Source organism: Pelophylax lessonae (genome assembly GCF_965119305.1).
Source record: "Pelophylax lessonae genome assembly, chromosome: 2".
Classification (NCBI taxonomy): Eukaryota; Metazoa; Chordata; class Amphibia; order Anura; family Ranidae; genus Pelophylax; species Pelophylax lessonae.
In genome coordinates, this window is record NC_138769.1 from 444,885,882 (window position 1) to 444,900,378 (window position 14,497).

Consider the following 14,497-nt stretch of genomic DNA (forward strand, 5'->3'; position numbering starts at 1 on the left):
TTTCTATTGTAGCATACAAGCTTTGAATTAGAGACAGAAAGTCTGAAAGGAAACAGATTCTGCTATTCTCTGTTTCAAAAACCCATAGCACATACAACAATAAGTAGCTGGTCTTATGCCTTTAAACTTGCTTTGTATATGTGTTTCTGTGAATTTTTTTAATCTATAAAGGTAAAAAAAAAAAAAAAAAGTTTCTCCCTACTCATATTTATTTAGTCAAAATCGCTTACCTTGCTAAGATGACATTGTCTTGCTTGCATTATATTGCGGGGCGGAACAGTGGTGTAGTGGTTAGCACTTTCAACCAAGCAACAAGAGGGTCACTGGTTCAAATCCCTGGGGGTGGTTTTAGAGATATACAAAGAAGATTAAACTATGTTGCCATCATCCCTAAGTACATTCGGAAAGGGAGGTTTGGTTCCTCAGGCCAAAAAGAAGAAAGGTGGGATTTTGTAGGCAAGGGTAAACTAAGTCAATTTTATTAAAAGATTTACACATAGATATCGCAAGGTGCAGAAAAAACAAAAAACTAAAAGAACATATGAATAATTCATGTAGCAGGTTTACAGACAATTATGAACCATTTTACTTATTAAAGATTGAAGTGGTGATTCCCGGTTGTAGAACTGGGGTTCCGACGCGTTTCGGCACTAAGAGCCTTTATCAAGGAAAACAAACACCACCATATTCTATAAAGTGAAAAAGTGAAGAAATACAGAAAAATTAGTGACTTGATGTGCAAGGTCATATCAAAAAGCAAAGTAACAATATAACATCGTTTTTTCTTATTTGTGTACCTAGATTCCAGGAATAACTATGCCCATAAAACAGCGGGAGGGTTCTCAGGCTCAAAAGCCCCCCAGGCTTGTGACTGGATCCTTGGGCCTGTTGGGTCTAAAGAAATACAAAATATTTAACACGGGTAGGTATTACCTGATGTCCAGTTGGGGCTGAATAAGGGAGTTTGAATTACCTCAGGTTATGAAAAAAATTCTCTTGGAGATAGATAAAAGCCTGTGGTATGTAGAAAGCCAGACTCCTATGTGTGCCACAAACACCTGGTTTTCCTGGAGGATGGACAGAGTTTTATGCATAGGAAATGAGGCATGTGGATAGTAAAAAAAGGGGTATGCAAGGGGGGAAAACTCACATTTATTAGCTGAAAAAGGCACTGATGGTCCTCCAATGGTCCCTGGGTTGTGAACCTGTAGCCAATAAAGGGGGGGGGGGGTTGTTGGGGTTTTGGTTTTTTATTTATTTGCACAGAGTAGCAATTTCTCTCAAAATAATACTGAAGCAAAATTGAAAGTTGCTTACTTGGAGGTTTTTTGGAAAGATCCCCAAAAATGCTGAATTTCTGGAGTCAAAGAAAAAACCCTTTTTCCCTTTTTCCCGGGATGCAATGTCCGTAGAATTGTATCTGCCAAGTAGGGAAAATATCAATGTAAAAATAGTATACATGTATGTTGAAATTTGGCCAGCAGGTGGCGCTGAGCCATGACTTACTTAGTAAAGGGCTGGAGGTTCCATGGGATGGAGGAGGTTTGAAGTGACTGGGAGGTGTAGACCGTCGGCTCCTGGATCTTCACTCCTCGCTGGATGGAGCGGAGTGAGATCCTGTGGATCCCCGGCGTCCTTATATGCGGGTCGCGCATGCGCGGTACCGCACTGGGCGACGCCGATGTAGAGCATCACGAGCTGAGGCCGCACGTAGTACGTGCGTGTCAACAGGCTGCGCGCACAGCCTGTCAGTATCGTGACGCGGCTAAGCATACTTGGAAGCTGCCGACACGGAGAATGGAACCAGTCCGTCCCAGCGTGCTGCTGGCTGGCTGCAAGAGCCTCAGGTCTCACGCTGGTTCCAGGTAAAGCCCCCCAAAAAGAGGAGGGCTTGCCGTGCCGGGTACAAGGTCCGGGTGGGCTGTCAGGCACATGATCCTCCCCCCACAGTGACAGGTCTGAGAATCCCTGGAATACTGGACACAATTACAATAAATGAATATATTCAGTATATGAAAAAAAGCTCATTAATTATTAATTCTTGAATAAAGGTCAGCAAAACAATGTGAATAAAGTATGAAGGAGAGTACCTCCTAAATAGTAATAAAGCAATCAGGCACTGGAGAACAAGGGGGAGAAAAAAATTCTGGTGCGGAGCAATCTGGGGATGGATTTTGACCTAAAGATGGGGAAACGGGGGCATAGTTATTCCTGGAATCTAGGTACACAAATAAGAAAAAACCATGTTATATTGTTACTTTGCTTTTTGATATGACCTTGCACATCAAGTCACTCATTTTTCTGTATTTCTTCACTTTTTCACTTTATAGAATATGGTGGTGTTTGTTTTCCTTGATAAAGGCTCTTAGTGCCGAAACGCGTCGGAACCCCAGTTCTACAACCGGGAATCACCACTTCAACCTTTAATAAGTAAAATGGTTCATAATTGTCTGTAAACCTGCTACATGAATTATTCATATGTTCTTTTAGTTTTTTGTTTTTTCTGCACCTTGCGATATCTATGTGTAAATCTTTTAATAAAATTGACTTAGTTTACCCTTGCCTACAAAATCCCACCTTTCTTCTTTTTGGCCTGAGGAACCAAACCTCCCTTTCCGACTGGTTCAAATCCCAACCACGACACTACCTGCCTGGAGTTTTGCATGTCTCCCTGTGCCTGCGTGTGTTTCCTCCGGGTACTCCGGTTTCCTCCCACACTCCAAAGACATGCTGGTAGGTTAATTGAATCCTGTATAAAAAAATTGTCCCTACTGTGTATCTATGTGAGATAGGGACCTTAGATTGTAAGCTCCTTGAGGGCAGGGACTGATGTGAATGTACAATGTATATGTATATTGACAGCGCTATATACGGTAAGTACCTGAAATAAATAAATAAAATAAAAAAAATATTAAGGGCATTGTCATAATAGAGTGAGCGCTGCCACATGTGTACAACAGGCTTTCATTGCAAGACATGGCATCCTACATGTAATCTTGTCCAGCCAGTACATGCTTTTTTTTCTGGTTGATAGTGACTCTAGCAGGGAGCAGTGTCAACCAACAAGGACAAGTTCTGCTGCAGCCCCATTAAGACAGTGATAGCAGTCATGGGACCACTACCAAAACCTATTTAATAAAAAGTATTTTGCATAAATGTTAAAATGTAAGTGGTCCCCAGTATTTACCTTACCAATCATTTTTGCATTTGCTTAAATATTATAAAACTAAACCTTTTAATTTAAGGAAGCTGCACACCAACAACATCACAAAGCCTAAAGCCCTGTACACACGATCAGATTATCGAACGATCTGTCGTCCGTTTTTTGTGGCATGCTAGTCTGATGTGGAAAGTGATGGTTATTTTCATACGAATTTTCCTGTACAACAGAATTCTACTTCAGAAGTGATGTCATGTGTTGGATTGCTTTGTATGTGTTCTTTCGTCTCTGAGCATGCCTAGTCTTGCTCTTAAGATTTCTTTCCGTGGAAATCTGTACTAATGAGACGAAAATCGGACGTTGTATTACGGACAACAAAAATTTTATAGCCTGCACATCAGGATTTTGTCAGCCGAAAAGTCGGAATCGGCTGTCGAACGCAGCATACTAACAATCCGAAAATCGGCAGATCGGTTGTCGGACGAAATTTCCCTTCAGATTTTCTTATCGTGTGTACGGGGCTTTATTCCACAGAGACAAAAAACAGTCCCTGTCTATGAAACACCCACTCTGAGGCTTTTCATAAACAAAGATTTAGTCATAGACCTCTGACATTCCATGGGCGTTTCATGGGCAGGGACTCTTTTTGGGACTGTGGAATAAAATTTTGCTAAAACCTGTGATGTCATTGGTGTGTGGCTGAGTATCTCTTCTCTGGTGTGCATAGAGCACAGACGACTCCCTTTCAGTCCGGCACCCATCTTAAGGGGCAGTGTGACTTTGGAGTGGAGGATCTCTTTTTCTTTTAATTTAAGTGTCAGTGCTTCTATATTTAAGACAAGTTGGAATGTTTTTTATTGAGTTTATAATTTCTACAAAGCTGCCCCACCCCATTCAAATGATCTTCTCACACTGGGTAATGTAATTTGTTTTGGCTTGTTAAAGGGAATTCCCATTTTTATTACATTAATCATTCTAAGTATTGATTTATTTTTAGTTTTAGTTATTGATCTCTGGAATGTATTATAGAGCAAACAAGGACAAATCTTTACATGGAGATTGCAGTGTAAACATTCTAGAATTCCCCTTTTCTTATACAGTGCAGATACAAGTGACAAAGGGAAGAGGGACATTTTCTGATCCTCAGGTCTAATATCATTATGCTTACTTTCAAGCCTTACTAATCAGCAGGTAGGTATTTAATTAATATGACAATTCAGTGTATGTGTCATTACTCTATCTAGTTCAGGTAAACTGTACCATTGGTTAAGAGAGGTGGGTCACAGCAAGCTCTACAATACTACTTTCTTTGCACTTTTTTCTTCTTAAATTATGTAAATATTGATAAGTATATCAGAATACGTTATTATGTAGGCACCTAAAAATACTTAATTTTTTTGTTTTTCAGGTCCATAAAATGTGGGGACAACTATTTATTATTTTATTTCTTATTAGTCTAAGTCACTCGTGTTTGCTGTCAGGTAAGTGTACATGACTTTTTATGGTAGATATAAAATCTTTAATTACTAATTTATCTTTTTTTATAAGCTTAAGTGCCAGTTCACACATATGCAATGTCATACATCGCGTGTGATTCAAACCGCACTGCTCTGCAAATCACATGTGATGTGTGTGTTGAGAATTCAGCCATACAGATTGTATGGTTGAATTCGCATCCCATTTGGACCAAAGTCGCACAGGACCAGAATCGGATCACATGGGTGTTCACACCTATGCGATCCGATTCATGTCCGAAATGACAGTTCGCACTGTGATATGCGAACTTATCTGGGGTGTCGTTAACTTTGTATTGACACCCCCAACGATTTGCATATGGCAGTGTGAACTGCCTGCGAGACTAGTGCGATGCAGGAACCCACAGTGGATTTGCAGGGTTCCCGCATCGCATATGTGTGAACTGGCACTTAGGAATCATATAAAATTGTTTACAATTAAGGAATTATATTAGTATAAACTACACATGAATAGAATATTGTCATAAATATTGTGCTTTTCAGCATCTGTGTGTAAAGGGTTACTTTTCAAATATTTAAAGTCATTTTTAAGTATATAGGTTTGCCACATGACCAGTAAAAATGTGGTTAATAGAAAATCTGGAAACTGTATTGTACTTTTTACGGTTTCCCTGAGGCTAGTTTCACACATGTGCAGTGCGAATTTCAGGTCCGTTTTCACTGCGAGTTTCCAAAGCAGCTGTTTAGCAGTCCAGCTGTGATTTGAGATACATTTCAGATCCGAATTTTCAGAGCGGGCGGCCACTTTAACAATAGCTGGTTGTTAAGGAGTGGGCCGGGAAGCCGACCGATGCGTCCTTAACAGATGACTCATCACCTTTCAGCAGTTCCCCGCTGACAGCTGAATGTAAACCAAAGAGTTACTAGCAATAAAATTTGAGAAAAAAACAGTGTGTCTGGTATGGGTTTTAAGAGAAACCCCACAAAAAAAAAAAATTTGAGAAAAAAATGGTGTGAGGTCCCGCCCCAAATCCATACCAGACCCCCCCTAACCCAAACACACTTGTTACCCCCCTTTCCTGGCCTGCTAGGCTGCATGCTCAGATAAGGGTCTGGTATGGACCCCCATACACTATTTATTTTTATAAACTTTGGCATGGGGTTACCCTTAAAATCCATACCAGACCCAAAGGGTCCACACTTTTTTTTTTTTTTTTTTGCAATTCATGTTCAAAACTGATGACATGTGTGATTCAGAATAGTTTCCATAGAAGGCAATGAGAGTGGATTTTGCATCTGAACTGCACCGCAGTGCTCAGAAAAAACACAGGACAGGATATAAAATCGTACTGAATTCGCACTGCCACTGCACTGCAGATAAGTGAACTGGCTCAATAGAAAGCTGATTTGGTTCACATGCCATGCGAATTTGATGCGGTTCAAAATGCATCCAATTTGCATATATGTGAACGAAGCCTTAATGTTCCTCTCTCCCCTTTTCATTCCCCCTAAATCTGGCCATACACTGTTCCAGGTGAACCATGTGAAATTTTGCATAGTAGGCATCCCTGTTGGCCTCTCCCACCTAACGAAAAATCCAGTTACATGCAATTGTTGTTTGTGTAATCTGACAGCCACTGGTAGCTGTCAGAATACAATATCCCAGCAGGGGTTATTTATTTTTTCATGCTGTATTACGCAGATAAAAGAATCTGTTACTAAAAGTGTTTGACCAGCCTAAGCTGGCCATACACTAGCCGAAAAATCGTTCAAACTCATTATCGAAAAAAGAAAAATTGTCCGTCAGAGCCATCATGTAATGACCGAATTTCGAACGATAAATCGTTCAATGGACATAAATAAATCTGTTTTTCATTCAGTTTGTCACATATGCCTAGTGCAAACAGTTCGGTCGAGAAATACATTACCTTTCAATTTATCGTTCGTTCGGCAGAATTTTTCAAACTGGTCTTTTGATTTTTCGGCTCTGAAAAGTTAAAAACAATTTTCTATTTGTGCCCATTAACTGGACGAAAAATAAACGATCGGACGATTTTTTGGCTAGTTTATGGCCAGCATTATACTCACAGTTATGCTCCTGCCAGATCCAAGCTGTTCTCCAAACTCTCCAGGCCAGTCTCTTTTTTGTCCATCATTTTATGAGTCTACAGTGCGTGTGGTTGGGCAGCAACTGTCAGGCTGCAGGTAACCCCTGACTCCCTAGTTAAAGTGTCAATCTCAGGCATAGTAATGCCCCGTACACAGGTTCAGATAATCGGACGACTTATCGTTCGCATTTTGTTGCATGATACTAACATCAAATTCAACAATGTGTACATACCGTATGATTGTTGTCGTACGATTCTGGAAAAGCTTCCTAGTTGCTTAGCTATGTATCAGATGGTGCAAAACAAAAACAATGGCAGCCAGGCTATTTTAGTGTTTCTGAGCATGCGTGGTCTTTGTCGATCTATTCTTAGCAGACGCATACTGTACTGATGAAACGATTGTCGTTCGCGAGGCTGTCGTACGACAGAAGTTTTCCTGTTTGTCCCTTTGGATTTTGTTGGATGAACTGTCGTGATCGGCTGTCGAAAGCTGTGTACTAATGATCAGATTATCGTGCGATCAGGTCGAAAGCGAGTTTTGTCGTAGGATTATCGGAAGGTGTGTACGGGGCATAAGTCAAATAAATAAGGGGGATGTATATTGTTCAGATAAACACCTAGAGAGTTCTAATAATTAAAGTCTAAATATTCAAATGCCTGCATAAGCCTGCTTGTGACTGGTTTCTTTAAATCCTATGATATAAGTGCCAGTAAATGTAATTATTTCTATAGGAAATGCAGCTGCTATAGGTGAAGACTGCAAAGAAAATGTTTATGCAATCTGTACTTAAAACTGATAAAGTTAAAAAAAAAGTAGTCTATGCATCTGGTAGCCCTTTTAAAATGATCAAACTGTTAGTAATTATTTCTTTGTTTGAAACTTTGAATTTATTGGGTGATTCATGCAGACAACACACATTTTCAACAGTTTTCTTATCAGAATGGCCACATTCATTTTTACCATAAAGATCATTCTTTTGTACTTCTGGGCTGATGACCACAAGTCTACATTCTTGATGTGCTGGCAATTTCCTGTTGCAGCTACATTTTTCCCCTTTTAATGAGCTATTCTTCATATGTCTTTGTAAAATAATCCAAAATGTAGCTCAGTGTATTAAAGGAATATGTTTGGGATAATCAATAAACATATTTGTAACATAGTATGCCCACTAAGTGGTTTTAAAATTGATTATCAAGTGCATTTTTAAAGGCATAGTTATTTATGCAATGTTGCTGTGTGCTGTAAGAAATTGTTAAGATTGCTCTTTATATTTGCTTTATTGTTCCTGTAAAGTCATCATTAAAGTATGGATCAATGTGGGTGAATCATCATTTAGCTACAGCACCACATCCCTTAGTGTTTGGAAAAAATGGAAGAGAAATTGATGGGACTTTTCAGGTATAACATACCAATTAACCAAAACTTCATAAAAAATTCAATATTTATTAGAAAATTGAGTTAAAATATTATATCCATATAAAACCATATACAACCATGACTCAATTCTTATGGTCCTTAATTTCGTATCGGTATTGTGATGATAAATCCCGACACGTTTCGCCTTATGGGCTTCTTCAGGGGCTGTACAGTAGGGAAAATAATTATTAGATCCCCTGCAGATTTTGTAACTTTGTCCACTTACAAAGAAATCAAGTCTATAATTTTTATCATAGGTGTATTTTAAATGATAGAGATAGAATATCAAACAAAAATCCAGAAAAAAACACAATACAAATGTTATAAACTGAACCCTTGTTGGCAAGCACAGAGGTAAGACGTTTCTTGTAGTTGGCTACCATGTTTGCACACATCTCAGGAGGAATTTTGTCCTACTCTTCTTTACAGATCTTCTCTAAATCTTTAAGGTTTCATGGCTGGCGCTTAGCAACTCCAAGTTTCAGCTTCCTCCATACATTTTCTATAGGATTAAGGCTGGAGACCATGACCTTAATGTGCTTCTTCTTGAGCCATCCCTTTGTTGTCTTGGCGATATGTTTTAGGTCATTGTCATGCTGGAAGACCCATCCATGACTCATCTTCAGTGTTCTGGCTGAGGGAAGAAGGTTCTCATCTAAGATTTTACAATATATGGCCCTGTCCATTGGCCCCTCAATGCGGCAAAGTCGGCCTGTACCTTTAGCTGAGAAACAGCTCCAAAGCATTATTTTTCCATCTCCGTGCTTGACTGTAGGGTCTCAATCAGCATTTTTCTTCCTCCAAACACGGCGAGTTGAGTTAATGCCAAAGAGCTCAACTTTGGTCTCATCTGACCACAGCACTTTCTCCCAATCCTTCTCTGAATCGTTTAGATGTTCAGTGGCAAACTTCAGATGGGCCTGTACATGTGCCTTCCTGAGGAGGGGGACCTTGCGGGGGCTGAAGTTTTTCAATCCATGGCGGCCTATTGTGTTACCAATGGTTTGTTTGGTGACTGTGGTCATAACTGCCTTGAAATCATTCACAAGCTGCTCCAATGTAGTTCTGGGCTGATCCCTCACTTTTCTCATGATTATCCTTACCTCATAAAGCGAAATCTTAAATAGAGCTCCAGACCGAGGGTGATTGGTGCTTATTTTTTATTTCTTCCATTCGCTAATAATCACTCCAACAGTTGTCTCCTCCTCACCAAGCTTCTTGTGATGGTCTTGTAGCCCATTCCAGCCTTGTGCAGGTCTGCAATCTTGTCCCTCTTGTCCTTTGACAGCTCTTTGGTCTTGCCCATGATCGTGAGGTTTGAATGGAAGAAAGAGATTCTGTGGACATGTGTCTTATTAGGAGCACCTTCTTAAATTGACAGGACTAATCTTTGTGCCACATAAGCACATACCGTAGCCAGTCTGTGGGAGCCAGAATTATTATTGGTTGGTAGGGGATTAAATACTTATTTTATTCACTGATCTGTAACTCAATGTATGACATTTGCATCATGTGTTTTTTCTAGATTTTTGGTTGATATTCTGTCTTTATATTTTAAATGACCCCATGATAAAAATCATAGACCCTTAATTTCTTTGTAAGTGGGCAAAATTACAAAATCTGCAGGTGATCACATAATTATTTTCCCAACTGTATTGTCCTTTAAGGGTCATGACACTATCAAATAAAGACAATGTATAAATATTCATAGATACTATTACAAAAATATCTATACATATTCAAGAATGTTTATTCAGCATGCTTACCCCATGGTTACTCATATATAACTAGAGTATATAATCTGAACTATTCAAAAGATGTTCTCAGTGATGTCAAACCGAAAAGGACTGGCCACAGGATGCATACAGGGACCAGACTGGATGTAATATAAACAAAGAAAAACAATATATTTTGATTCCAAATAATTGCCCAGCAATTCACAGCAAAAGATGATAAATGTGACTTTCAATGTCTGCTACCAAAGATGACCAATACGGGGGCAAAGGATCCTCACAGAGGGATAAACAGTAGTATTAGTATGCAGAGAACTGAACAAAAAAGAACATAGGATTTATTTGTGTATTAACCAAAGGAGGAAGATGGCTCATAACTAGGGTTGAGCGGACACCTAGATGTCCGTGTTCGACGGGTTCGGCCGAACTTTAAAAAAAAGTCCGGGTCCGTGTCCCGGACTTTTACCGAACTTTTCCCGGACACCGAACCCCATTGAAGTCAATGGGGACCCGAACTTTAAGGCACTAAAATGGCTCTAAAACACCAAAGGAAAGGGCTAGAGTGCTGCAAATGGCAGCAAAACGTAATTAAGAGCATGGCAAGTGCTCTGCAAACAAATGTGGATAGGGAAATAACTTAAAACAACAAAAAAAAACAGAAAAATAAAACAATGTTCTTCTTCATCTCTGAAGGACGAGGCCCATATGGAGTAGGAGGGAGGTTGAGGTGGTGGTGGATGTGGCGGTGACATAGGCGTGCGCACAGGGTGTGCTGGGTGTGCCTGGGCACACCCTAATCACCTAGGGCACATAGCATTGCCAGTGAGGAGATGGGAAAGATCTCCCTGGGACCTGCTCTGCTCTATTTCTCCTTGCCTACAGGTACATGGCCCCGATACATTACTCTCCCTGCTGGCAAACACATGCATGTGTATTTCAACTTTGGGGTGCACACCTTAATGCAATAGGCTGCGCACACCTATGGGCGGTGTAGGTGGAAGCGGCGGTGGAGGAGGACCAGGGCCGGATTAACAGCATCATGGGCTTGGTGCTGAGGATTTTGAAGGGCCTTAAGGGCCGTGCCTTGCCATGCACCCAGAGGAGGAAGGGTGCAGCCATGCATGCCTAATTCAACATGGGATGCTGTCTCTGAAGCCCATAAACACATCCATGCATCGCCAACTGTCCCTCCTTGTCCGGCCTTCACGCTGTGTGGGGAGGTTCTGAGGGTGCTGCCTGGGGAAGCGAGCATAGAAGCCAGACTTCTGTGTTTACAAGTGACAGAAGAGCGGTAACAGTGAATATGGCCAACCCGGGGCCTATATAAAAGGTAGGGGCCTGGAGCTGCAGCTCCAATAGCCCCTACATTAATCTGGCCCTGAGGAGGAGGACGAGGTAGCCAACACTGCTTCTTTTCAAAAATTTTAAATGAGGGTACACCCCAAAAGAGTGAGAAAGAGCAAAAATGGAACAATGGGTGGGTAAGGTCGGTATCCATTGCTATTCTGCATAAGGTACGGAAAAGTCCCGTGGGATCCATGCCTGGTTCATTTTAATGAACGTGAGCTTGTCCACATTGTCTCTGGACAGGCGGCTGCGCTTGTCTGTTATAACGCCCCCAGCCGTGCTAAATACCCGTTCAGATAATACACTGGCTGCAGGGCACGCCAGCACCTCCAAGGCGTAAAGGGCAAGCTCAGGCCATGTGCCCAATTTGGAGACCCAGAAGTTGAAGGGGGCAGACCCGTCATTCACTACATGTAGGCGTGTGCACACATACTGCTCCACCATGTTGGTAAAATGCTGCCTCCTGCTAAGACGTTCCATCTGAGCTGCTGGTGCTGCTGTTTGTTGTGGCGTGCTGACAAAGCTTTTCCACATTTCGGCCATGCTAACCCTGCCTTCTGAGGTGCTGGCGGTGCCCTGGTTGCGTTGGCGACCTCCTCCTCCTCTGCCTTGTGCTTCCACTGTGGCCCCGCTGTCAGATGGGAATGCCAGCAGCATGGCGTCTACCAGCGTGCGCTTGTACTCGCGCATCTTGCGATCGCGCTCCAGTGAGTGAATTAAGGACGTTGTCCTTGTAACGGGGATCCAGCAGCGTGGCCACCCAGAAATCAGCACAAGTTAGAATGTGGGCAACTCGGCGGTCGTTGTGGAGACACTGCAGCATGTAATCGCTCATGTGTGCCAGGCTGCCCAGAGGCGACGAAAGGCTGTCCTCTGTGGGAGGTGTATCGTCCGTGTCCTCTGTATCCCCCCAGCCACGCACCAGTGATGGCCATGAGCTGGCCTGGGTGCCACCCTGCTGTGAACATGGTTCCATCTCCTCCTCCAGCTCCTCCTCCTCCTCATCCTCCTCATCCTCCAGAACTGTGCCCCTGCTGGACAATTGTGTCCCTGGCGTTTGTGTGTGCAGGAACCCACCCTCGGAGCCCCTTGCGAATGACTGCCCTGAAAGCCTTTGAAATGTTACCTCTTCATCCTCCTCCTCCTCCTCCTCATCCTGTGCCACATCCTCTTCCATCATCGCCCAAATTGTTTTTTCAAGGAGGCATAGAAGTGGGATAGTTAAGCTGAGAATGGCGTCATTGCCACTGGCCATGTTGGTGGAGTACCCAAAACAGCGCAACAAGGCACAATATATGCAAATGTCAAATATGCAAACTATGCCGCAATTTAATGTTTTTTACACCAAAAGGGTGTGTATTGAATAGCGGAATAGGATAAAAAACTGTGTATCTCACACGTACAAACACAGACTAGGCCCGATTAAATTTTTTCCTACCCTAAAGGGAGGATGAGGAAGAGGAGTATGGAACATGCAGCACCCTCAAATCTTCAGAAGTATGAGATGAACCCCAAAAACTTGGAAAGGTGGATCTCTCTCACACGTACCAACACAGACTATCCCCCAATTTAACTGATCCCCAAAGGTTTTTGATTAAATAGCGGAATAGAAAATATGATCCAAAAAAAGTGTATGTATATCACACGTACACAACCACACTAGGCCCCAATTACTATTGTTTGTACCCCTAAAAGGCTAGATGAGGAGTAGGGGGGGTATGGAACAGGCAGCACCCTCAAACCTTCAGAAGTATGAGATGAACCCCAACAACTTGGAAAGGTGGATCTCTCTCACACGTACCAACACAGACTATCCCCCAATTTAACTGATCCCCAAAGGTTTTTGATTAAATAGCGGAATAGAAAATATGATCCAAAAAAAGTGTATGTATATCACACGTACACAACCACACTAGGCCCCAATTACTATTGTTTGTACCCCTAAAAGGCTAGATGAGGAGTAGGGGGGGTATGGAACAGGCAGCACCCTCAAACCTTCAGAAGTATGAGATGAACCCCAACAACTTGGAAAGGTGGATCTCTCTCACACGTACCAACACAGACTATCCCCCAATTTAACTGATCCCCAAAGGTTTTTGATTAAATAGCGGAATAGAAAATATGATCCAAAAAAAGTGTATGTATATCACACGTACACAACCACACTGGGCCCCAATTACTATTGTTTGTACCCCTAAAAGGCTAGATGAGGAGTAGGGGGAGTATGGAACAGGCAGCACCCTCAAACCTTCAGAAGTATGAGATGAACCCCAACAACTTGGAAAGGTGGATCTCTCTCACACGTACCAACACAGACTATCCCCCAATTTAACTGATCCCCAAAGGTTTTTGATTAAATAGCGGAATAGAAAATATGATCCAAAAAAAGTGTATGTATATCACACGTACACAACCACACTAGGCCCCAATTACTATTGTTTGTACCCCTAAAAGGCTAGATGAGGAGTAGGGGGGGTATGGAACAGGCAGCACCCTCAAACCTTCAGAAGTATGAGATGAACCCCAACAACTTGGAAAGGTGGATCTCTCTCACACGTACCAACACAGACTATCCCCCAATTTAACTGATCCCCAAAGGTTTTTGATTAAATAGCGGAATAGAAAATATGATCCAAAAAAAGTGTATGTATATCACACGTACACAACCACACTAGGCCCCAATTACTATTGTTTGTACCCCTAAAAGGCTAGGAGTAGGGGGAGTATGGAACAGGCAGCACCCTCAAACCTTCAGAAGTATGAGATGAACCCCAACAACTTGGAAAGGTGGATCTCTCTCACACGTACCAACACAGACTATCCCCCAATTTAACTGATCCCCAAAGGTTTTTGATTAAATAGCGGAATAGAAAATATGATCCAAAAAAAGTGTATGTATATCACACGTACACAACCACACTAGGCCCCAATTACTATTGTTTGTACCCCTAAAAGGCTAGATGAGGAGTAGGGGGGGTATGGAACAGGCAGCACCCTCAAACCTTCAGAAGTATGAGATGAACCCCAACAACTTGGAAAGGTGGATCTCTCTCACACGTACCAACACAGACTATCCCCCAATTTAACTGATCCCCAAAGGTTTTTGATTAAATAGCGGAATAGAAAATATGATCCAAAAAAAGTGTATGTATATCACACGTACACAACCACACTAGGCCCCAATTACTATTGTTTGTACCCCTAAAAGGCTAGATGAGGAGTAGGGGGGGTATGGAACAGGCAGCACCCTCAAATCT

At 41.9% G+C, this 14,497-nt stretch overlaps 1 protein-coding gene across 1 annotated transcript in view; it reads left to right on the forward strand.

The window, feature by feature from the left end:
* The window catches only part of LOC309547231 (interleukin-1 receptor-like 2), a 139,202-nt gene that overhangs the window by 26,865 nt on the left and 97,840 nt on the right, over positions 1 to 14,497 (forward strand). The window contains exon 2 of the mRNA XM_082247046.1: positions 4,569 to 4,641. Coding sequence (XP_082103172.1) covers positions 4,569 to 4,641 — 73 coding nt within the window. The remainder of the gene's footprint in view (positions 1 to 4,568; positions 4,642 to 14,497) is intronic.